Source organism: Pteronotus mesoamericanus, unplaced genomic scaffold, assembly GCF_021234165.1.
Source record: "Pteronotus mesoamericanus isolate MK-2021 breed Mesoamerican mustached bat unplaced genomic scaffold, CSHL_Meso_final contig_75, whole genome shotgun sequence".
Classification (NCBI taxonomy): domain Eukaryota; kingdom Metazoa; phylum Chordata; class Mammalia; order Chiroptera; family Mormoopidae; genus Pteronotus; species Pteronotus mesoamericanus.
This window is the reverse complement of record NW_026555249.1, coordinates 5,543,210-5,568,527: the sequence shown is the minus strand read 5'-3', so window position 1 is coordinate 5,568,527 and position 25,318 is coordinate 5,543,210. Positions and strand designations below refer to the sequence as shown.

The 25,318-nt window shown below is 41.9% G+C and overlaps 1 protein-coding gene across 1 annotated transcript in view; it reads left to right on the top strand.

Annotated features, from left to right (window-relative positions):
- The window catches only part of ADAMTS12 (ADAM metallopeptidase with thrombospondin type 1 motif 12), a 230,100-nt gene that overhangs the window by 137,096 nt on the left and 67,686 nt on the right, over positions 1-25,318 (top strand). The window contains exons 10-16 of the mRNA XM_054583922.1: positions 1,406-1,498; positions 2,969-3,114; positions 5,718-5,887; positions 13,229-13,362; positions 19,429-19,549; positions 22,524-22,768; positions 24,262-24,400. Coding sequence (XP_054439897.1) covers positions 1,406-1,498; positions 2,969-3,114; positions 5,718-5,887; positions 13,229-13,362; positions 19,429-19,549; positions 22,524-22,768; positions 24,262-24,400 — 1,048 coding nt within the window. The remainder of the gene's footprint in view (positions 1-1,405; positions 1,499-2,968; positions 3,115-5,717; positions 5,888-13,228; positions 13,363-19,428; positions 19,550-22,523; positions 22,769-24,261; positions 24,401-25,318) is intronic.

The window sequence follows — 25,318 nt, the reverse complement described above, 5'->3', positions numbered from 1 at the left end:
TGTCCGATTCAGCTTCTCATCGTCTCTCCTTGCTGTTGTAATGGCCTCCTACTAATCTTTACCCCGACATTTCTTAAGTTATTTCAAAAGATACCTCTATAAATCTAACCATGGCTCTTCTCTGATCTTAAGGTCTCCCGTGATCGCAGGACAAACCCCCAACTGCCATATGAGTGCTACTTTGTAAGCTGGATATTAACTATTCTCTGAACTCAGGCCTTGTAGTGCGAACGTATTATTGTTAGTCCAGAGACAAGGAGAAGCAACTCTCATTGAACCCATGCCAGGTCCTGTGCGGTGTACGAAGCGAGATGGAGAAGATGAGCACCCTAAAATTAATAAGACATATAACAGGGAATTGGTTAAAGTACGTTCCATTCATGCATTGAAATACTATATACAGGTGTTACAATGATCTAAAAATTGGAAAATGAGTGCCACTTGTGTGTTTGTGCATTGACTCCTATAAGGCTACACGAGAGGCTCAGTTATGGCGGCCTCCGGACAGGAGGACTGCGGATTGTGGGATGGGGTGGGCTCTGACTCACTTTTTACGCTGTACTATTCTGCACCTTTTGAATCTTGTACTGTGCCATATTTTATGTATTAAAATAATTTAAAATAAAAAAGGCAGAGTCTCTGCCCTTGAGGAGCTCTGATAGAGGAGGCAGGTGGGAAATTTTTGATAAAATTTTGATACAAAATAAAGACAAAAAGAGACACAGAGAAAGACTTTGAGGAGGCAGTGAATAAGTGCTTAGAACAAGCACAGCTGAACAGAGAAGATGAAGTTGGTGCAGAAGTCCCCCACCCCTCACTTCTAACTGGTTACCAAGTTCCACCAATTCTGCCTCCTAAATATCTCTAAATTCTACCTGTTCCTAGAAGATGCCCAGGTCCCCTCATTGGCCACCTCTCCTGGAAGCTGGTAGATAAAACAGTCTGGCTGCTTTCAGTGATAAGAAAAGAAGCCGGGGCTTTTGGAGGGGCTAGTTTCCTTTTCCTTCAGTGAGCAGGCTCCAGTGACAGCCACTCCGCCTCTTTGTCAGCTTCTAGCCACAGTTTTCGGATTGGCCTTTGATGGCCAGTGTCACCAGTAACCCTGCCTCAGGGCAATGATATTGTGCTACACATATAGAAATACAGTCTCAACTTTTGGGAAATTTGTTTTATCTCTCCTTCTCTTATTGCGCAGTCTGAGCTACGCCCCGCTGTTTATGAGTTACAATGAAGTCCAAATTAAGGTAGAACTGAGAGTGCTTGAATGATTAACTACCCCCTCCCTGCCTGTTGTTCACTAAGAACAGCAGCATTTATTATGGGTAGGTGTGTGAGTGTGTGTATTTAATGCTTTTATGCAAGTTTTGAAAATAGTAAAAAGCGTGATCTCACATTTGTTTTCCAGAATGTTTGCCAGACGCTGTGGTGCTTGGTGAAAGGCTTTTGTCGCTCTAAGCTGGACGCTGCTGCGGACGGGACAAGGTGTGGCGAGAAGAAGGTGATGTGTCAGGCCGAGGAGGAAAGGCGGGAGGGTGGGCAGCGGGCTGAGTCCTTGGGGAGAGCTGGAGAAAAGGCCCGGGAGAGCAGCTGTCTCCGGGTGGATGGAAGCCACAGGGCCAGACTCGCCAGAGGGAAGGATTCACAGCCACTACACCTTATGAGCCTTCCCTGGGAGCAAGTAGTTAAGGAGAGACCCAGTTCCACACTTTGCTTGCAAAACATCTGTCCTATCTTTTCCTGATGAACCTCTATGGAGTTTATGGTTAGTAACATCTGCTGCGCTTATTCTGACTTCTTTCACTTTCATGTTAAACATTAGGAAGGACATGTCAGTGGTGGCTTCTCTCCAGAGATGATGGATGTGGGCCACTTGTTTTCTTCTTTCTCATCATCTGACCTGACTGCATTTCTTGAACATCTGTCCACTCTATGAAGCAGGAAAGCCAGACACCCAAGAACTCGGGAGATGTTAGATACTCTCTAGACTTCCCAAGAACCGGGTAGTGTGTGCAACTCCCCAGAGCCAGTTGGGTTCATTGTGGGCCTAGAATTTTGGTGTTAAGTGGGAATCTTCATGCTTTGTGTGTGTGGCCTGACCCAACACGGAGATTTTAGAGCTTGGTCAATGTACACAGCGATCAGAAACAGTGAGGACAAGGAGGGCAACAGATAAAACATGCCCAAATCCTCCAGGTAATGTAGCCTTTTCTAACAACCAAGTTGTATTTTATGGCTTTCTTTTGTTTTCTTTTTTGTATGTTCACCCTTCTAGATTGAGAGTTGTTGAAGTATTGCCCTGAAGAGCGAGAGGGTGGATTTCTTTTGTTTTCTTTTGTTTTGTTTTGTGAATCATTTGAAAGGCCAGAACTAAAAACACTGGGTAGAATCAAAGAAAAGGAGAAATTTTTCTTGTTACTAGAAGGAACTTAGAATTCTTAACAAGTAGTAGTTTTGGCAATGAATGGACTTTTTCCAGGAGGGTAAAGTTATGTGTTGCTGACATTAAATACCCATAGAGGTTATAAAGATGTATTATTACAGTACCAGTCTGCAAAATATTTGTTATTGTCTACGAGATAAGGAGCTGGAACCAGAGGGTAAATCAATCACGTTACCAAACAACTATGTCACTGAACATACCTACTGGGCTGACATGCTGCTCAAGCAAAGGCTTTCTCATGAAGGAAGTGATGTGCTGACTTAATTCTGGCACGCAGCCTGCCAACCACACTCTGAGGAGCACTCCTGCATGGGCTGCAGCTGGGCACCACTAAGTTCCCTCGGTTCCTGGCGTTCCCTGATTTCTCTTGGAGGCAATTCCTTTGTGAGCTCTTCCTTGTTCTCCCCCTGATGTACGACCGCAGGAAGCCTGCGCGGAGGATCAGGGTCCGTCCAGCTGCCAGGGTTCTTGGCTCAGCCGCTCTGGGAACCTCCCTGACACACATACCTCCTCTTCTTCTCTTTCCAGTGGTGCATGGCTGGCAAGTGCATCACAGTGGGGAAGACACCAGAGAGCATCCCTGGAGGCTGGGGCCGCTGGTCGCCCTGGTCCCACTGCTCCAGAACATGTGGGGCCGGAGCCCAGAGCGCGGAGAGGCTCTGCAACAACCCCGAGTGAGTGCAGCCAAATACATTCCCCTGCTCTCTCGCGTGATCAGCCTTGACTATTGTGACATCAGTTGACCCCGAGCCTCCTGAGGGAAATGAAGTGGGTTCCCAGAGACCTGACGGAACCTGAGATGCAAAGAGGGTGAAAAACAGTGGGTTCTCTTGGGTTCCATTTGGGCTTGGCACTGGATTCTTGCCAGAACTTGGGAAAAGAAGCTGATTCCATCACTTGGAAAAATAAGCAATCTTTTTTAAGTGTGATTTATGTGAAAGCCTCTAGGAAATTACACATTTGAATTCTAGATAAACCACTTATTGGTGAGAGATTCTGTTCTGTTGATAAGACTGTAGCTTTTGGTCAATCAGAGAGAATGTACAATTTGATAAAAATGTTTTTCCTCCCTGAGGTAACTAAGAAAATAGGTAGGCATTTTTGAGGATTATTATTTTTAATGTTTTAGATAAGCGTTATAAAACCTTAGAGATCTACATCAGCCTTTTAAGGATTCCATGGAAATTATTTCGCTAGTGGCTTTCAATTCTTTTTCATATTTTAAGCTTGGTTAATGATATTATATATCAATTAAATTTAAATTCCCTTGTTTTCCATATATATTACATTCTTAATTTCATTATTTCCTGGTATCCCAGTTCCCAAGCATAATTTTTTAAAAGTATATATAATGCCTCCTGAAAGTGGAAAATGTATTAGGCTTCTTTTACTTATTTGTACATTAGTCTGCACTGAAGAGTAAGAGTCACATTTTTTAAAAAGGCAAATGATAAATGTCATTACAGCCCCCTCAGTAGCTCAGTTCCAAATCTTTTCTTCTTCTCTTCATTAAAAAATATATTATTATATGTATATATGTTCACATATGCATACATACCACATATACCTCATACCTCATATGATAAATTTCTAAGTGTTAATATCTATAGAGTTTAATGAAATACCTATTACAAAAATTGTCAGTAAATTATAGTTATTATAGCCATTAATATGGTATTTTATCATTTCCACACATGTAAGTGTACCGTTGAGGAATTTGGACAAAATTGTTTTAAAATCTTACCCTTTGAAAAAAGTTGCTCTTTTAAAAATAGACGAGTTCTTTAAATTCAGAAATGTAAAACCAGGAATTTCTTATACTTCATTTTTCACAAAAAAATCTTTACTTTATAGTTTATTTCAATGTGACCAGAAAAGTAATTTGTATTTTAGAGATCAGAAAATACGGCCACTTGCTCTGGGACCTATTGTCAGTGCTGTGTATCAGCTACCACCCGTCAGCCTCCTTTTTGGGATAATGGCCAGTGACCTGTGCTTGTCAAAAGGGGGTCATCCTTGTTGAGGAACGGAAGGGCGGTTCTCTAATGGAGCCTCAGGGGGACAGCTATCCTAATCCCATCCCAGAGGCCACAGCTTGTCATAGAGTCTCCTCACATGAATGACCGACCAGGTATGATCTCAGTACCTGGCTGGCTTAAGTTCTCTGAGAACAATGCCAGTGGAACCGTCACAGATTCAGTTCTGTGATTCAGGTCACAGATTTGTGTCAATGAGTGACCAAGGGACCTTGAGACTGTACCCTTGATGTCGGTCAGCTGTCTAGTCAGCACCCAGTAGGGCTTGGCTCATAAAATGCCCTCAGTGATGTTTATTGGATGGAGGTGAATTGGAAAGATGCCAAGTCAGAGTGTCACTGTATCATAATGAGTAAAAAACCAGCCTAACTTCAAATACGAAGGACAATTCTTTGTGCCGCCTACGGGGAGTCAATGACTGTGAACACCTTAGTCAGAAAATCATCTTCAGAATGCCGCGTGCAGGAAGCACATGCGGTAGGATAATGGAGTGTCACTGAAGGGGAGAAGGAGATTACTTCTGGCAGGATTCCAGGAAGAGTCATGATGGAGATGGCAATTATTTGGTCCTTAAAGCAAGGGCAGTATGTGGGCATCTAGAGACATAAGAGAGGGGAAATCTGTCCAGAGGCACAAAAAAGAAATATTAAATATGTCCGCTTGTATTACTGGAACAGTGTGCACATGAGGGAAGTGTGGGAGGTAAAGTTGTTCAAGTGAATTAAGTCAGGATCGCGAGAGCCTTGAAGGTCAAGCTCAACAGGCTGGACTTGATTCTGTGGCCACTGGGTGCCATTAAAGGTTTTTAAACAAGAAACAAATAATTCAGGTAATTGTAAGAGTTAAACCAAATAATCATATAATAGGTTGAATGAGGAAATAAAGATGGACAGAGGGGAGCCAGAAATGAAGATAAGGTTGGACAGGTTTGGTCATTATGCAAATGAAGAGGAGAAAACACATGAAAAAGTTACAACTGATAACAAGGCAACCGACTGACTGAGGGAAGGGGTCAAACTATGTCAGAATAGGCAGCTGTACACTTGGGACTGAATGTTCCTGGACCACCCCCCAAACAAAAATGTATGAACTTGGAAGAACGTATTTAAAAGGTGAGTTTTGAGGGTGGAGAGGGACGTGGTTTGGGAGGAAGTGAGCATGGCCACGTGCTGGGCGAGTTTTAAATGAAGGTGCTGGCCTTTAAGGAAACTAACAGGACAGCTTGTGTGTTTCACCTGTAGACCAAAGTTTGGAGGCAAGTACTGCACCGGAGAAAGAAAGCGCTACCGCTTGTGCAACGTGCACCCCTGCCGCCCAGGTGCACCAACATTCCGGCAGATGCAGTGCAGTGAGTTTGACACAGTCCCCTACAAGAATGAATTCTACAACTGGTTTCCAGTTTTTAATTCAGGTAAGGAGTGGTCACAGCATATTCCAGATCTAGGTCCACAGCCATTATCAGAAAGCATATGTCAGGGGTCTGTGCTGCCCCGCAAAGTTCAACAGAAAAGAGAAATGTACTGTGAGGTGTTTTATATTTTAGAAGGTAAAAATCACTGCTCCAGTTAAGTTGATCAGTAAATGCTAAAGGCTGAATATGTCCAAATTCTGTGCTGAACTTTGTGGGAGACAACAGAGAAGTTGATCAGACAGCATGGCTCACTTCCAAACAGCTGAAGAGCAACTCAGTGGTCAGTGGGGCATGCAGGAATCTGGTGACTGATACTGATGAGAGTGCTTGTCGATGAGCATGTGAAACCCCCTCTAATGCTGGGCAGAAAACAAGGTCATTGTATGTTTGGAGTAATTTCACAAAAGGATTCCAAGGAAGTAGTTGATGACCCGTAAGTCTTTGAGGTCTTTCTACTGGAAGAAGGAAAAGGGGAGGCATCCAAATAGCCAGCCATTCCACGTGGGCAGGGAACAGGACAAGGAGAGATGGTAGGAACGACTTCATCAGAAACAAGGGAGAGCCAGCTCTGGGCCAGGAACGAACATGTTGTGTATACAAGACAGTCTAAGATGGGTACAAAGTAAAAAGCAGGCATCTGAAGAATGCACGTTAGGGAGTGGAGACAGAATCAAGTGGTAGATCGGAACGGCAGCCTTGGCAGTGCAGGCCCAAAAGGAAGAATATCATTAACCATTAGCTATAGATTAACATCAGGAAATATCTGTGCTGTTTGTTGTTGTTCCAGTGAGGAATGAAAGATTAAATAAAAGATTTTCCTGAACTAAGGAGATTTGAGATAGGTAGTAAAAACTAATTAACCACATTTTTCATGATTTTAAGTCTGAAATTCTTGTGTAATAGCACACAAGAGGACTCAGAGATGTCAGTCAATGAATGAAAATTACATATTTCAACTGTTACAAAAATGATACAGTCAGTTGCTTTTGAAAAAAGACCCTATAGTGCTTTGTCCACTTTTACTTTCCAGAATACTGATTGCTGTTGGTTGTCATGGACCACGTGTGCTCTTGGCCCCTCAGTGTTTAGCATCATTCATGCTCTAGAGAAGCTAGTCATTTGGTTATTGGTGCAATGTAACTTCCTATGCCAGTCATTTGAATATAGCAAAACTCATGTATGTACTAAAACAAAAACAAACAAAAAACTAATGCTGAAAGGTACTACCTTTCCTATATTCTAGACTTCTTGACACTCTCTGTTGTTGAAACTATTGGGGGCATGATCCTATGTCCCTAAATAATCAGCATTCCAGAATTAAAGTAGCATAACTGCTCCAGTAGTATGACAGGGACTTAGTGTGGAGATTCCCCCCACCCCACAGCAGATGCAGGGTTGGACTCTTGTGTTCTGAACTCTGATGGCTTGAGTAGTTGGAATAAAAAGATTTGGTTAAGCTTGGTTTTTCATTTTTTATAAGCATTTATCACATGCACACTTTTTGTCTTGCATAGAATAGATGCTAAAGAAATGAGAGATATAAAAGTAGACATAAATTTCACTCATTTTGGAGTTTGCATCTACAAATGGTTTGCATCTGAAACTGGTATGAGGCTGAATAAACCAAAAGATGGAATTAAGCTAAGCTCGCTGCCTGCCTGGGCTCTAAGCCTCCATCCTCCATCCTTGGTTTTCTTACAGGCCCCTGGACTATTTTATTATTTGAGCACAGTGGCTTACCTACTAATACTAGTAACTACTACCTTGACTAACACCAATTTCTTTCCCCCATCAAACTGTATCTTACAAAGTTGTTATTTGCTTAGTCAACAGACATTCCTAAAAGTGACAAGTAGGTCGCTCATATCAACAACTATGTATGGAGCACTTACTCCATGCCAGATATTGAGTGCTTTATACCCTCCCAGCCTTCCTTTAGAAGTCACTGGAGAATAAAATACATGTACAGTGGAGTTTTCTACCCACTCAGTGGAGAGTGTTAAGTGTCTTGGTACCTGACCTGTGGTAGATTTGCTGATGACTGAAGAATCATAGATTTAAACATTTAGAGTAAGCATAGAAACTCCATCAAATCTTATAATTTGCAAACTCAGTTTCATGGAATCCCAGAGCTTCCGAAATTGCTTGATGCTAATTTAATGTTTAAAAAAAATTAACTATTTTTAAAAGTGCAATAGAAAATGATGCTTACACTCAAAAGTATCACATGTCCAGTTTTAACATATCAGAAACTATCAATGCATTAACTTAAGCAGTCAAATTAATTTGGTTTTCTGCAGACCTTAGAATAAAAGTCTTCCATCAACACAATTTAACTGAAAAATATCCTGAAGTTGCAGGTTGAGTTGTTCTAAACTATTATCATTTACAACTATTTATCCATATAAGTCAAGATTTTTCAATAGTGTGGATCCAAAAACCCACAGAAAAAAATAGATCCTACAACCCACGTAAGTCTCTAACACCATTCATAAGCTCAGTGTCAAAATTTTCTGTTCATCTTAATAGTTTCTATGAATTCCACTAATTTATTTTTTAACCATTATATACTTGAATTTACAAAATCTATACTTAATAAAATCCTGATTTCATCTGCCTTATTGGCAAAGTCTTGCTTGAAAAAAAGGAAAATAATTTTGCTTAAAATTTTTGAAAACTACTAATCCACATCAGCCTACTTTCCAATATAGACATTTCATTACCAGCATTCTTGGCAAAAACAAATTATCCCACCTCTACTTGGTCGCAGTCATGCAGGCACCAACGAGAAGAGCTGCCATGCATCTCTGAGGCCCTACTTATATCAACCTGTGACTACACATTATCCCACTCACCCCCTTCCTCATCCTTTAGAAACAAAGAAGCTCAGGCTCAGAGAGGACGGGAACCTATTCAAGGTTACGGGATTCTGTAGAACAGAGCTGAAATTGAAGCATAGATCTGTCTGACTGAGAAGCTGATATACATACAACTTGTGTAGAGTCCCAGGGACTTCAGTAGCCTATATTAATAGAATGTGTTTATATCCTGCATCTTCTATTAGGAAATGACAAGGGTCTGATCTTAATGGCATCACTTTCCTGGAATGTCTCTTCCTTTTTAGGTTTCTTATTTTTTTTTCTTTCTCAGAACACCCAAATAACTGTTGAGTTAAGCGAATTTTTTAAATTGTTTCTTCTAAATATTTAAGCCCAATTAATGTTTGATGCCATTGAGGTTTCCAGCAAATGTGGAGGGTCTGACACGAGGTCAGACCGCAGTCTGCTCCTCGTGGGATGGGGTCCTTCAGGACCATCTTTCATGAGTTGTTGCAGATCCGGTTCCAAGGAAATAGACTCTGAGATGGAGACCAGCGTGCAGGAAGCTCAGCAGCTGTGGAAGAAGGAAGGAAGCGGCATTGGGTGGGGGCAGGAGCTGGGCTGCAGTGCAGTCTGGCAAAGGCCTCCTCTAACTCCACAGGGAGCTCCGGAGCTGGAATGGACCTGCAGAGTGGCCACGACTGGGGGACTGGGGTGCGGGAGCCAGGTCCTTATGCCCGGCAGGGACCGGGGACTGGGTGTGGTCTGCACTTGGGAGGGGGTGACTGTCCTGGGCAGGGAAGCTCTTTCAAGCTGAGGTGACAATTGAGGACCGCTGCTGGCAGCACTTCCAAGAGCTGGAGGGATAGTCCCAGCACCTGGGCACACCTAGGCACAGGCATACAGTTGATTCCAAGAATCCTTGGGGTTTAGATAGAAACCGCCTTCAGGGAGAGTGTAAGTGTGCAGGGAACCTGGGAGGTCTGCAAGCCGAGCCTCTCATGTCACAGGTTAGGAATCTGGCTTCAGGACGGAAAATGATGGGATAATAAGGCTGTCTGCAGACTCCCAAAGCCACTCACAGCCCCCTTCACTCTCACTTTCCCCTACACTGGCAGAGGAAAGACGAAAAGATCCACTAACCCTGCAGAGCAGGTGCTGGCCAAAGAGATGAAGATGGAAGGCTTGTCCTTTAAAAGCTTCTGGGAATGTTTTTAATTGGTACCCACCCAGCTGGTCCTCGGCCCCTCGCCCACCTGCCATTTGCCCTTCCCCTCTTGCTACCGGGGTACAGCAGTCACATTGCAGCCATGAAGTTCACTTACCCAGCAAGAAGCTGAGCAAGAAGAAAGGAGGACAGCTGTAAACTCCTACCTCTGGATTTCTTGTTTTGTGGGAAAAATAAACCCCTGTCCCTTTAAGGCAAGGAAGCACCACTTTTTGCTATGTGGGATGAACTCCATTCCTAACTGATAACAAGACCAGCTTATATTAAATGTACTGATGTAACTGATAATGAGAAGAGCTTATATTAAACTTACATCAGTACTTGCTCTGTGCCAAGCCCTTCACTCAGCACTTTATATGAAGTTCCCTAATTTTATCTCCACAAAAAAAGTCCTATGAACAAACTTAAGTTTTGACCCAGTTCTTATGGATAAGCTAATTGCTTTAAAGAATTTAAGTAAATTGGCCATTGCAATAGAGTCAACAGTTAGACCAGGCCTGACTTTGAAGCCTAAGTATAGGGTGGGGCAAAAGTAGGTTTACCATTGTGAGTACAAGAAACATAGTTTATTCTTGTATTATTATTTATTAATTACTGTAGTATTTTTCATAAGAACAACCATATACCTACATTAGCCCCAGCCTGTGTTAACCACTAAAGCAAACAATTTATGGTACAATTACAAATTTAGTATCAAAGTTCTTAAATATCTTAACCAAAAGACACACCTTAAAAATATACAGTAAATAAATATTACTGCATGTAGCCTAGTCTAACACATCAGTGATGTGGGTTTAATTCATTTTTAAAAATTCTATTCTTGTTTTCATACCTTTCTGTAGTTATTGTAGAATATATTAATTTTAATGTCTTCTTTTGTTTAACATATACTTTGATATATTACAATAATATATTCGTACCAACAAGTAAAAGAATACCATTTTTGACTAACCAAAATTACAGAATACTGGTAATCACTTGGTTGATCTTTAAAAATTTATTTTTAATTCTTCTATTACAGTCATCCCAGTTTTCACCCATTGCTCTCCCCCGCCCTGCTGCGCCCCACAGTCAGTCCCCACCCTGTTGCTCATGTCCATGGTACTTGGCTGATTTTTGCTTTTGACTTGTCTGCTTTTGCTTTTGTTTTTACTCTCAATCTGCTCTGAGCCTAGCCATTAAGCAGAGCTTCTTTTTTACGCTGACTCTAACCTCTTTCTCAGAATCAGACAAGGACCTGCAGACATGCATATTGCCACTCTCTTCTGTTTGGGCCTATGCTTCGGTGTCCCATCAGACTTCACTTACAAAGTCTACGTTCAAATATAAGATTATTAAAAGTTTCCAGACGGCAACGACAAAGCGTTCAGCCGAGTGAGAGCTGCTGGGTGAGGGCGCAGGGTTCTTCCCCGCGGAGCCCTCCTGCAGGTGGATTCTAGGAACCGGATTTTTTTTTTTTAATGGTGAAAGTGAAATTTCAGTCTACTCACAAAACATGCCATGCATCCTTGAGCTAAGGGATATGTGTGTCCTTATTAAAAAGCTTTATCTTTCGCTTCTAATGATCACTTTTCAAGATCATTATCCAAAAATGTTGAGCCAGGCCGCTTCAGTAAATTAAAAAATGCAACCTTTGATTTAATGAGTTCATTCAGTTACCTAACGTCCTTTGCGAGGATTAATCAGAATTATTCAAGGCTGCTTTTTCTTTTTGCTTTATGTGTCCAAATGCAAAAGCCAGAATCTAAGTTCTAAAGCTCAAATCAAACTCTTATTTAAAGTGTTTCCTTTGCCTCCACCCTTCCTGACAGCCCTGTGTTTCTGAAATGGTTCCCTGGAATTCGCTCGCAGGGCTGGGTGTTCGCCTGTTGAGGAGCAGAATTGCTCCCTCTTAGGTCTTCTGCCCCAGTTCAGGCTGTGACAAAGCTAATCATGCTTCCAGGAATGAAGATTTACAACAATCCATGCTGTGCTTTATCCCTGGAGCCTGCTGGCCCCTTTCCATTGGCGCTCTGTCCAGTGATCTCTCTAGCTCGTTTTGACTTCATTTTCTCAGACAACTCATCCACGGGACCTTATATAAAATCCGTTGGTATTCTTTCTTTCTTTAAGCTTCGAGCACATGTTTTTGACTCTGTCTCAAGTTTGTCCAGAGTTTCAGTGTTCGGAGCTTTTGCTCTAAGTTTTATTTGCAGGTTTTATACTTTTATTACTTTACCACATGGGTCGTTGCACCCTGAGCAGCCACACCCAGGGCGGTGCGCCCTGGCTTTTCATCTGGTGCTCATCTGCACTGCGGTGGGTCCACGGCAAATGGCCCTACGGCTGGTGTCGTCGAGCCCTCCGCTGGTCATACCATCAAGCAACTAAGAGTCCTTCCAACAAGAAGGAGATCCAGAAGAGATCCCAAAAGGACTTTTCTGAGGAAGACATTCAGAAGTTCTTCACTTGAAGAAAACAAGACATTCAAAAGAAAATGACTGTTTGAATTCTTATCATATACATGTATTATTATTAAAATTTTTATCTATTAAGTAAGGTCATGTATGTTTAAAAGTTATCTATCTTCCTGGTTACTCTAAGTACCCATGTATAGGTGTGTGTCTTATTAAGTAAACCTTTAGGCCAGTTCTGTGCTGGAGCTCACCCTATCTTCATTCATAAGGACTAGAGAATTAAACCTTTGAATGGACTCAGCGCAGGACCCAACATGATGGGATGGACCATTATGATAAGCAAGTTGGCTTCAGCTTCAGTCAAAAAGCAGACCCTTTGTTTCTGTGTGGTTGTGGATCTGTGTCCAAGGACTTCTTGGGCTTGATGATAAGGGAGAATTTGGGGGGAGGTAATAGTTTGGGTGTTAGTGGGGAACTGGTGCCATCAGAGAGAACCACCTCTCCCCGGGAGGTGCACTCACCTTGCTGCAAACAGTGGGTGGGTGTCGTGGCTGCCTAAAACTGTGCGTCAGTGGTTGATAGCACTTCTATGTTAACCCCACTTGCGCAGCGCCTTATTTTTACAAGCACAGTTCAGTGCTGGATTGAAAGGTCTCAACATTAATAACAGAAGGCATACAGTGAAAACAATCTTCCCAATTTAATTTGTAGTTAAACTCTCCAACCAAAAAAAAAAAAAAAAGTATTTTTCAGGATGTGTCATAGAAAAGTAAAAGATAGGCACCTCCAGATTAACGAACAACACTTGGGGTCACATTCATATGTATGAAAGGATCCTGGGGGAAGGGTGCTGGGCTAAAAAGCTAACTTGCAAGGATTTGTCTCTTTTTCACTTCAGCACATCCTTGTGAGCTCTACTGCCGACCTGTAGATGGCCAGTTTTCCGAGAAAATGCTGGATGCTGTCATTGATGGCACCCCTTGCTTTGAAGGAGGCAACAGCAGAAATGTCTGTATTAATGGCATATGTAAGGTATTGGGTATGTTTCCTTAATCTACGACTTTATAAAATCATGCTTTTATTAATTCAGGCAGTCAGACATTGCAACCTATTGCTTGTGTGGCATTTGCATGTGGTCTGGGTTTTATTTTTGGTCAGAGGGGCAAGCCTTTTTACATCACAGTCTTGATGTATAAGACCGTGTACATCGGAGACACAGTTTGGAACTGAATAGTTTTCTTCCTGCTCGCTTCACTTCTTGATTTGTTGGTGTGCTCTGGGGTATTATTTTAGGCATGGAGCAGGGACACATTTAAGAACCAACTTAAAGGAGGAATTGTGCCCTGACTGGTGTATCTCAGTTGGTTGGGCAGTGTCAAAGTGAAAGTTTGCCAGTTCAATTCCCAGTCAGGGCACATGCCTGGGATGCAGGATCAGACCCCAGTCAAGGTGCATACAAGAGGCAACTGATTGATGTTTCTCTGTCACATCAATGTTTCTCTTCTTCTCTTCTTCCCTTTCTTCTCCTCTCTCTAAAAATAAATAAAATCTTTAAAAATTACTTTATAAAAGAGGAATTGTTAGGAAAAGGTGACCCAGATTATTTCAGTGGCATTGAATTATTCATTGCTTACTTGCCAACAGAGTCATTAAATTTTAGAAAAACTGAAATTCATAATGGTTTGTATAATGTTTTTCACAAGGTATTTTTACATTTAATTCACTGATTACCAACATGATCTTCAGAGGGAGAGAGAGGGCATAGCCAGGTCTTCTGGTTGCTATTGAACTTTTCCTCACTGACTCCATTAATCACCTCTGCCTTTATATAAATTACTTAGACTTGATTTTTCATGTTTTTATGTATACAACCTTTGAAAAATTCCTCCTTGTTGCTCACAGTTTGTTTTGCAAGGAAATAATGGACAAGTTTTGTGATCCAGCACCCAGGCGTAAGTCTCAGTTTAGAGAGAAGGTGTTTTTAACCAATGAAAGAAAAACTATGCTATAGAAAGACCAACCTAACTGTTAGTAAAGCATAATGATTTAGTGCTCAGGCCCTAGAATGTGAACTCTTTATCATGATTTATCAGCTATATCACCCCTATGCATCTTTCTGAGGCTCAGTTTTCTTTTATAGAATTGAGATATTAATATATCCTCCTAGTTGGGGGTTGTCAAAAAAGATTAAATAGATCATCTATCGTAAACCTATAACAGAGCTCTGGCACACAATAAACTCTTAATACATTTTATTTGTTCTTGCAAATATTTATCATATATTTTTTTCCTACTGGACCAAATTGCTGCTGTGAAAGGCTCCTGGCCATCAATGTTCATGGGAAGGTGCCCTTACCACCTTGAAGTTGCCTTTTGACCTATTCCATATGAAGCAAAGCACAGGAGGCAGCTTGCTGATTCCCAGGAATGAGTGCGTCAAAGCGAGCCACAATTAGACTCTTGATTTGAATCTGAAAAGGCTCAGGCAAAATTCTCTTTCAGACTCACTAATTACCACTATATGCAAAGAGCCAAAATAATTATTGTGTTTTAGGCTAGATGTGTTTACGAATGCTGGAAAAGGTTTATTTAGCTAATTCAGGCCGAAGCAGCCCACGGCTGCCCGAAGCAGTGGCACTCAGGCCTGGCAGCCTGTGGGACCTACCTGGAGAGCTTTTAAATCTGCTGATGTCTGGCTCCATCTCAAAATTCAGGATCTCTGGAATTTGGGGCCTGGCCATTGATATTTTAAAAGCTGAATGCCATATGGAGCTAGGGCTGAGAACTTAGGTCACCAAGAAATGAATGTAATGCCAAAATGATCTTTTAGACCAAAATATCTTTGCATGCATAGAGGCAGCATCTTTAGCATATAATGGAAAACATGGGTGCTTGGGGTCTTGGTCTTAAAACCAATTAAATTGGTTTGATAGAATAAGCCGTATTCTTTCAGCTTGCCTTCCTCTTTGTGGAAATCAGTTGAGGTCTTTTAGAAGGCATAACTACCCACTTTCTGCCTGTACCACACTAAGTTTTTAAGCTAAAAAATTACTCAAATCAAACTTACCTTAATAGCCTAAATATGATTTATCTTCCAAAGATCCAGGTTGTATTTTCAGCTTTGTTAGTCTTACTCATTTACTACAGGGTTTTGTTTTTGTTTTTGTTTTTGTTTTTTAAATAGGGAATTGAACATGTATTGAAATAAAAAGGTACAGCATCAGGGAAAAAATGTATACAGTGTTTGTCTAATTTATCTTCTTTCTGGATATGAAAATATGTTGGCTTATATTTATATACATTTTTATTACATTTGCTTTTTCTCATGTATTCCACTATTTCAAATTTATGTTTGCCAACATTTTGCATGTTAGGTTTACAGATTCTATCGTCAAAAGAATTATCAAGCCTTGAGCAAAACTGAATTTGTCCCAGGAGATAACTATCTGTGTCTGTCCCACCTTTTTTTTTAACTTGGACTGAACTCCTAAGCTTGTTTATCAAATATATCAATTTAATTTTTGAATTTTCAGGATATCTCTCATTTTTAATCACAACCTCCCCAGCTCTGCATTCTTACTGACTGTTTTCAGACAGCCTGCCGATCTTCCAGCCCTCTCAGCCCTTCCCTTGGTAACCAGTTCTTTGACTTTTAGTCTCTTACTCTTCCCCTTCCTCCTAGTCAGCATAGTTTTGACTTAATTTCTCTTCCAAGCGCCCTGATCTATCACATGAGCTGCCCCTAGATTGCTCCTCTTAGCCTCTCATCAGTCTCTCATCCCAGGGCCCCGGTTCTCATCAACCCAATCACAAACCTCTTTTGATCTTATCATCAGCCTACTATTCTGTTTTCCTCTAAATAAAAAAGTCAACTTTGTGAATTTGTGCCTTTACAAAGTCAGTATCTTCAGTCCTTGCTGAATCTTCACCCTTATATGACAACCTTCCTACTTGTTCTAAGGTAGCCCCTCTCTCATTCCTCTTATAAACTGTCCAGAACTTTCTTTGTTCTCTCACAAGGCCACTTTGGCCATTTCAGTGATACACGTAATACCCTAGATGATTACTTTGGGCCACATCTCTCTCCAGAATTCCAGATCCTATCTTTTGGCCCTCAGATTTGTGTTAAGGAAAGTATATTATTGCTACTCTCCCACCCAGTTATTAAATGGCAAAACCATTTATCTGTTCTTTTTGGTTTAGCATGAATCTTCCCTAGCTATCTTCACACTTAAAGTTTCATTGGCTGGGAATCAGTCTCATCGTAGAACTAGGCATTCTTCCAGTCACTACCTTTGCCAAGGGATTGTAGAAAGAAAGGATTACATTCCAGGTGGATTAGGTCATGGTGCCAGTTCTCAGTTACTTGAGAATTTATAAGTAAAGCAATATTACAATCTAAAAACGAGAGTTAGCAAGAATACCTATTTGTTATTCACTCATGTAGGGCTAAAGTCCTGCTGAAAGACTGGGACCTAATTTCTCTAATACTCAAGATACTCTTTAGTCCAAATGACAGTGTCAAGAATTGATAGTAGGAAAGCCAATAGTCATCAGAATAAAAAGGTAACCTATAGAATGGAAGCAAATATTTGCAAACCATATATATATGATAAGTGATTAATACCCAGATGCGTAAGAAACTCCAACAACTCCATAGCAGAAAAACAAATACCCTGGTTAAAACATGAGCAAAGGACTTGAATAGACATTTCTCCAAAGAAGACATACAAAGGACCAACAGATATGTGAAAAGGTGCTCAACACCATTAAACGTCAGAGAAACACAAACCAAGAGATCTGCTGTACAATATAGTGCCTATGGTTAACAATACTGTATTGTGCACATAAAAATCTATTAAGAGGATAGATCTCATGTTAAGTGTTCTTATCTCACACACAAACACACATACACACAAACACACATACACACAAGACATAAGGGAACATCTGGAAGTGATGGATACGTCTATCACCTGGATTGTGGTGATAGTTTCACAGATGTTTGTGTAAGTCCAAACTCATCAAATTATATACATTACATACCTGCAGTATTTTATATAGCAGCTACTATTGATTGAACTTTTTAAAAGAAATAATATGATGGGAAATCAAAGGAATCTTTTTTTTCATCTGGGTGGCTGCCTGGTACCCCGAGTCACATCAGAGAAGAGCCGTGCTAGAGTCGTTGTCCACGTTGGGGAGCAGCAGCAGGGTCTGCTCCGCCTCTGTAGAGACAGGAAGACGGTACTGTTGTGGTCCCTATTGCCAGAGCCTGTGGCGTGAAAGAGGAGAGTGGTATCTATTTATTCTCCCCCAAGAACCCTTACATTTTATGACCAACAGGGAGGGCTGGCGTAAGCCTTCTGTTATATTCTTAATTCTGTGTTGATTATAATGTGTGCAGCTGACAGGAGAAGTGAATGGGGTGCAGCCTCCACAAGAACCCATTGATTGTGCTCAGCATACTGGGGATGTGTGTGACTCCTGCCCAATCCCAGCCCCCATTGCTAGGGAAGAAACATGGGCTCAAGGCATTTGTGTATCTGGCTTTCTTTCCTTTATTAGTTATATTTTTAAAAATCTATCCCCTTTTGGTAGAGATTCTAAGAAGACACTTTAAAATTAATATGTCTCAGACTAAGTTTCCCCGCCTTGTTCCAAGTCACTGAAGGAGTGACTTGCAAAGGTCAGCTCCTTAGAGGGTGGTCCAGCTTGACGAAAGCACATCACTTGGAAACATTTGGCATTTTACTCCTAATCGCTGAAGGATTCACATCCAGAAAATGTCTTTTCTCTTGAGATTAGCATGATGAAGTTTTTTCTTTAAATCTCTTAGCACTTTACTTTTTCCCCAACTGGTTTGAGTAGCACAGTCTGTGGACCGAAAGGGCACTAGAGGGAGGAGGTATTTCCGCCCGTGGGCATTGGGTCTCTGTGTAGCTGGTAGAGGGAGGGTACGTTTAACGACCAAACCATTCTTCCTTTCCGTTGATTTGAGGTGGCTTTAACATAAGAAAGGGAATTACCTGTGAGAGAAAAAGAAACTACACGATGTAATTCTTTCCAAACAGAAAAGAAAAACCTGACTCATAGAATGTGGTATAATTTTCCCTCTTTTTTTACTACTGACATGTGGTTAGGAGCCTGGGCCATGGAAGAAAGCAAGCAACTGGGAAGTTCAACGGGAGCTCCCACGTTTCATGACTTTTAGTCTAAGTGTCACGATTCTTTGTATCTGATGCTACCGAACACTGGTGCTCATCTTTTCCAGAATGGGAATTTTAGGATGGGAAAGACTTGGCCATGTTGATGGACTGAGGAGAAGGAGTCAGTAGAGGGAAAGGTGATGAGTCAGGAGGACCCATAGAGATGAAGAACACTAAGGAGGGTTTTGGTCCAGCACACGGGGCAAGATCATCCTTGGCTCAGAGGAGGAGTGGCCAGGCCTTCCTCTGTGGCTGGAGGGAAGGGGTTTAGGGCGGTTGGGATACTGGTACATGTGAAGGGCAGCGGGGGCTGGGCTCACAAGAGGTTCTGAAGGGTCTGAGGATAGGTCGGAGGTCAGAGATTTCCTCCCTTCCAGACTGGTCTGGGCTCAGCATTAAGCTCGCCCTGCTCTGATTGCTGCTGGTTCACCTGCCATCCCCAGACAGGAGCCAGGGAGAGTAACCCAGTGAGGAATGGAAAGGGATTGAGCAACCCAATTATAGGTGGAATGATTGCATCACCCCTGGGAAGTCCCCGTAGAGAAGAGGGGCATGAGGTTTGCACATCTGAAAGGGACCTGCCATTCCACCGATTATGACTGCAAAATGTTTTCATAGTTAAACATCTGGGACTGTGTTTGGTCCTACCTCTGGCTCAGGGGAGACCCACTCAGTGTGCGCCTGCATCTCCTCTAAGCAAGTATTGCCTTTACCTCCAGTGGCTGCTTTGGCTGTTTCTCTGCTATGTGAGGAAAAGGAGACATTTGCGTTTCTATCTGTCCCCAGCCCAGTCTCACCAAGAGCATAGGAGGGAAGGGTCAGCCAAAGGTCCAAGGCAGGTGTGACATCTCCTGCCGGTGTCATTCACCCCCAACGTCTCTTCCTGCAGAGCGTCGGCTGTGACTATGAGATCGATTCCAACGCCACGGAGGATCGCTGCGGCGTGTGCCTTGGGGACGGCTCTGCCTGCCAGACTGTGAGGAAGATGTTTAAACAGAAAGAAGGATCTGGTAACAAACAAACAAATAATTGAAGTGGCAGGGGACTGAGACTGGAGAGCAAGAGTGATGGCTGGGTTTTCGTTTGTTTGTTTGTTTTTGTTTAGTATATTGTGCCGTTCAAGGGTGGGAAAGATGGAAGAAAAGTGATTTCGCTGAATGAATGTGTTCATCATTCTTAAAAAGTCTTAGTAACCCTGATCACCTTCCCTCAAAATACAATAAATGTCTCAATAACCCTTCACTTTTGCAACATTTTAATATGCTGCTCATTTTTGTAAAGAAGGTCCACGAGGGTGAGACCTACATGAGGATTTGTTTTTCATCTTTGTCCTACCAATCACATGTTCCCATTACAACACTAGGTTAGGGGTTAGTAAACCCTGGTTATAGGTCTATATACTGTGAGCCTAGTTGTGTGCTATGGCATAGATTTTTTTCTCTTGGGAATTCAGCTTCTCCTTATTTTAGATAAGGGAATTGGTAGCCATTCCCTTCCGCCTAAATATCCATTAATAGGACATTGGTTAAATAAATGGCAGGGATTATGTCATTCTTGCAATTGTTGAAATGCTCAAAAAATATGAAAAGACATTAAATTTACAAGGCAATAGTAGTTTGTACAGTATGATCCCACTTATTTAACAAATTGTGTATGCACAAAAAATTGTGTAGGAGAACCCAACAAACTATTGACAGTAATTATCTTTGATACAGAGGACTGGGGGTACAGGGGAACAGAAACTTGTACTTTTCATTTTACCCCTCTGTCTGTGGTGGGCTTTTTTGTCACATGCAAAGGAGTCTGGTGGATATTTTATCGTGGTTCTTTTTAAACTCCAAGCCACTTTAATTTCATCCTTTGGCTTTCTCCTGGGTATTCTTTTTGCAAATATGTATTCTCTTGCAAATATATATTACTGCTCATGGCTAAATCTGCTTCAGTTTACATCATCTACCTCCAAACTATCTAGAAGCAGCACTTACATCACTAAAAGCTTTTATTTTATTTTGAAGGCTTTTATTTTAAATTTTGAAGGACCTCCCTTTCGATTTGGCAGAATCTGCCCATGATAAAGTTATAATTTTGGATTTTCTCTCTTAAGTTAAAGATAAAATGCAAACTTTTCCATTGTTTTTTCTATCTAATTATCTTTTCTTTCTTTAAAAATTTTGTTTGTTTGTTTGTTTGTTGTTTGTTTTTAAACAAAGGATGAGGTGGTAGCTAGTTGGTTTTCCGGCATGAGAAGCCATGCAACATGCTAAGTCAGAGAATAGCTGTAGGTAGCAACACTTTAAAGGCATTTAAAAAATTATATTCGCCTCAGTTGCATGCAATAAATATTTTCACTGAGCTTGTTATAAATTAATAGCTTTAATCTCCCACCTCAGGTAAGTATGTGAGGGCCAAATGGAATTACTTCAAGACTCACATTTTGGTTCCTCAGGATTATAGCTGCCAGCTTGAAAAATGGGACTGAGGTTATGGCCTGTACCCAACTTCTGAACAAGTCATTCCTACTGGCCAGCCCTTGGTTTAGCTGCCAGGACCCCATGCTACTCTGTGTCTGAGAGAGAAACAGAGAGAGAGAGACAGAGAAAGAGAGAGAGAGACAGAGAGAGAGAGAGAGAGCTGTCAGGGCACTTTCAGGTGACAGACAGAGACGAGGGTTTGCTTGTCAAGCCGAAGAACCTAGTATGTATTCAGTAAGGAAGGAAGACCCAGGATAATCAGGGTCTTATAACCTTGTCCTGAATGGAAATGTTGAAGGACTAAGGAATGTTTAGCTTAGACAAGGGCAAAACAGTGGAATACCAGAGCTGGGGAGGACATCAGACATCATCTCATTCAAGCCCCTTCATTGTGCAGATCACATTCAAAGAAGTTAAATAAATTGATGAATGTCATCATAGAGCTTGTTTGTGGCAGCACAGAAACTAGAATTCAAGTGTCCTGACCCCATGACTCAGTACTCCTTTCACAGCGCCATCTCCAAAGCCCACATTCCCTCCATTCTGTTGCGTTTATGAGCTGATGGTTATTAAGAAGCATAAACAGGATGAATGGATGAAGTGCGGTTCTCAGTGTGGAGTTTGGCAAAGAGAGGAAACATTCATTCCTTTCCTCCCCACTGTGTCTCCTACCATAATAACCAGTAAGCAAGAAGAGTGGCTAGAACTGATCATCATCTTTCTATGGATGTCCTCTGTGCTTTTTTAAAAATTGAATTTATTGGGATGACATTAGTTAATTATATAGGTTTCAGGTATACAGTTCTAAACATATCATCTGTATGTTGCATTTTGTTTTTACCACCCCAAGTCAAGTCTCCTTCCATCACCTTTACCCCGTCTTCCTTTGCTTTTTCAGAAGGCTGGATTAGGACCCTCTAGAGTAAAATATAAGTTCATATTTCAGCAAAAACGTAAGGAAAAACTTTTTAATGAATAGAGTTTTCTGGCAATATAAAAAGCTGTGCTTAGAGATGAGTTTCTCATCACAAGATGTATTCAGGAGCACCAGGGTGGCAATCAACCCAAGATCCCCTCCAGGATTCTCATCATGCATCTAAGTTATGATTAAATTACTTCTAAGAATCCGTCTTTAACTTGCAGGCAATGAGGATGAGCACCAGGATGTAGCACCAGCAAATGAGGGAGCAGAGATGCTATTGGGAAGCTGGCTAGGGGATATAAATTCTGAACTATCAACATAAAATCACAGAAAAATAAATGCTGGATCAACCACAAAAGCTTCCGAGTGCAATCTGCGTTTATTTTACCTCTCCCTGCAAAACTGTTTACATACTGAGTCCCAAAGCTCCTGAGAATTGTGCTGGTGGCCAAGTTTTTTAAAGTTCTTCCTACACCGCCAATCCCAGTGGCCACCCAGAAGTAGAGCAAGGACACGAAATGATGAAGATGAAACAGACTGTGTTCAGCTAAGTGAGCGTGCCCTTTTCACTCCTTTACCTTCTCTCCTTAGGTTATGTTGACATTGGCCTGATTCCAAAAGGAGCAAGAGACATACGGGTGATGGAGGTGAAGGGAGCTGGAAACTTTCTGGCCATCAGGAGTGAAGACCCCGAAAAATATTACCTCAATGGAGGCTTTATTATCCAGTGGAATGGGAACTACAAGCTCGCAGGGACAGTCTTTCAATATGACCGGAAAGGAGACCTGGAGAAACTGATGGCCACAGGTCCCACCAATGAGTCCGTGTGGATCCAGGTAATGAGGAAAGAAGATGCTGACATGTACATCAGTTAGGAAGTCTCTAGTTTTATTTTCCAAAGTATTTGCTAGGAGACAAGAATTAAGAATCCTTAAAACTTCTAGCAAGGAACAGGGAAGGAAGCCACATATTAGTTTGGTGCTGTTAATCCTTTATTGCCTAGAAATTGCCAAAACCCCCATAATGAAATACCAGGGGCCCTAAAACCATCCATTGGGAGGTTTGAGTTCAGTCTTCGGTGTAGTTGACACAGGCTGCTTATCTCAGGGTGACTTCATTGGGTATAAAAAAGATGCTGTCAGTCTGTGTCAGCCTGGCATGAGTTTCCAAGTAGCTTTCCAGAAGTGGTGATGAACTGACATGGTTCTTTCCCATGTTGTCATGTGCTTGTCCTCCAGCAAAAGGTTTCAGTTTGTGAAACTCTTCAGGGAAAGAGTGGTTAGGATGTAGGATGTGTTGTTCTTCAAAGTTATGAGTCTTTGGTATTGGCAAAGAACTGTAGAAAAGGAGTATGATAATCCTACCAGTGGAGACAGGACAGGTTGCGGATGACAGATGACCCAAGAGAGAGTCAGATCTAACAGTATTAGAAATTAGAGGGAAGTCATCTCAGAGTCGGATATCCGAGCACTCACGGAAGCTGGAGGTTAAGACTTGACATCTGTGTTTCATAAATGTCAGGAAACCCAATATCTTATCTGTCCACATGGGAAAATATTTACTTAGAGGAACCCCCAATCCCATGGGACAACCAATCCACCACCTCCAAGTTTAAGGTGAATTCATTTCAAACGTGTCGTATGTAGATCGCCTGCAGGAGAGGGAAGTGAGGGGAAGGTCCCAAGCCTGGTATGCCTTGGCTAAAACCCCTGATTACTTTTATCCCAGAACTCAATGTTTTAAAATAACTAAATGGTCTGAGAGCTAGAGAAAGGCATCATAGGCAACAACAGCAATAAAGTTAATATTTACTAAGTGCTAACTACACAGCAGCTACTGTTATAATCCTATCTAATCACATTACCTTTATTTATTTGTTTAACTCTCACAACACCCTTATTAGTACTATTATTATCCTCCTTTTGCAGGTGAGGAAGCTAAGTCACAAAGAAATGACATAACTTAGCCATAACTACAAGGTTAGTAAGTACATGAGTGCACGGGCAACTTACCAGCCTATTGCTGGAAGAGACCCTGCTTGTCATTCCCTCAGAGCAACTCCCTATGATTAGACCTTTGTTTCCATGAACTTAAATTCCCATAGGAATTCAGCCAAGAAATAATAGAATGGAGAAGATCAAATATAGCTATAGGTGGATGTAGATGCACAGGCAGAAGTAGAGGTCGAGGTATATTCACTTCCTGACATTTGACCCAGTGTACGTATCCAAAAGTACTTTAAGATAGCGGGCATGGTGTAGTATTTTAATGACTGTGGTTTTCCATGTAAAGTCATGGCAGTTTGGCATGACCCTCTCTTCCCTTCTAGCTTCTATTCCAGGTGACTAACCCTGGCATCAAGTATGAGTACACAATCCGGAAAGATGGCGTTGACAACGACGTGGAGAAGCTGATGTACTTCTGGCAGTATGGCCACTGGACAGAGTGCAGTGTGACATGCGGGACAGGTGAGAACCCTCTGCTTCACCGTGAGCCTGAGTCAGCTCCAGAGTGGGCTGTGGAGGCGTCCAGGGCAGCGGTTTGCCTCTGCGCCTGTGGGTTAACGTGCTTCCACAGAGGGAGCCCAGGGGACCCCGCAGGGGGTAGCTGCACAGGTCATGGTCTATACAGAGGGGCCGTTTTTCTTACACCAGCTTTATAGCCTGGCCTTCATGAAAAGTTTTGTTTAAAGAAAGGTTTACACACCTTTTTAAAAAGCAAAACAAAAAGACTTTAAGCAAAAAGTGCTCTGATTGAGGGCCCGAGGACCACAAAAGTCAAGCAACCTGCTCAAAGATGTGCTGTAAGTCATGGCCAAATCCCCCCCAAAAACAACTAATTTCTAGCCCAGTGTTCTTATTCTGTCTCCAAATTCACTCAGAGAGTGGTTTTCTCTCACAAAATCAAGTGTCGGAGAGATTCCTTGCTCTCAAGTATTAAGATGGGATAAGTTTTGCTACAAGAATAAAGAAAATTGAAACCTCAGGAATTCAGCACAATGAAGGTTTATGTTGAACCCTTTCCAAGTCTGGCACAGGTTGGGTGGCCCTACTTAATCTCAAAGCTAACATATGTGAAATATGTGGCTCCCAGCTTGGCCCACTGGGGAAGCGAGAAATGGAAGAGGCATAGACTGCCTCTGATCAATGACCTTGGCCTCGAAGGGGCGCCCATCACTTCTGCTTGCCTTTCATTGTTGGGCCTTAGTCCTACGGGCACAGTCCAACTGCAGAGAGAGGCGGGGAACTAACAGCTAACTCACAGGAGGGTGGGGACGTTGGTAGGGCGCAGATGGCCCCACTGTAGGGCCACGTGAACGTTTCCAAGGCCTACGCGGGCAGGGCTCAGTGCCCCGCACTCGCTCGTAGTGCCGTGTGAGAAAACCT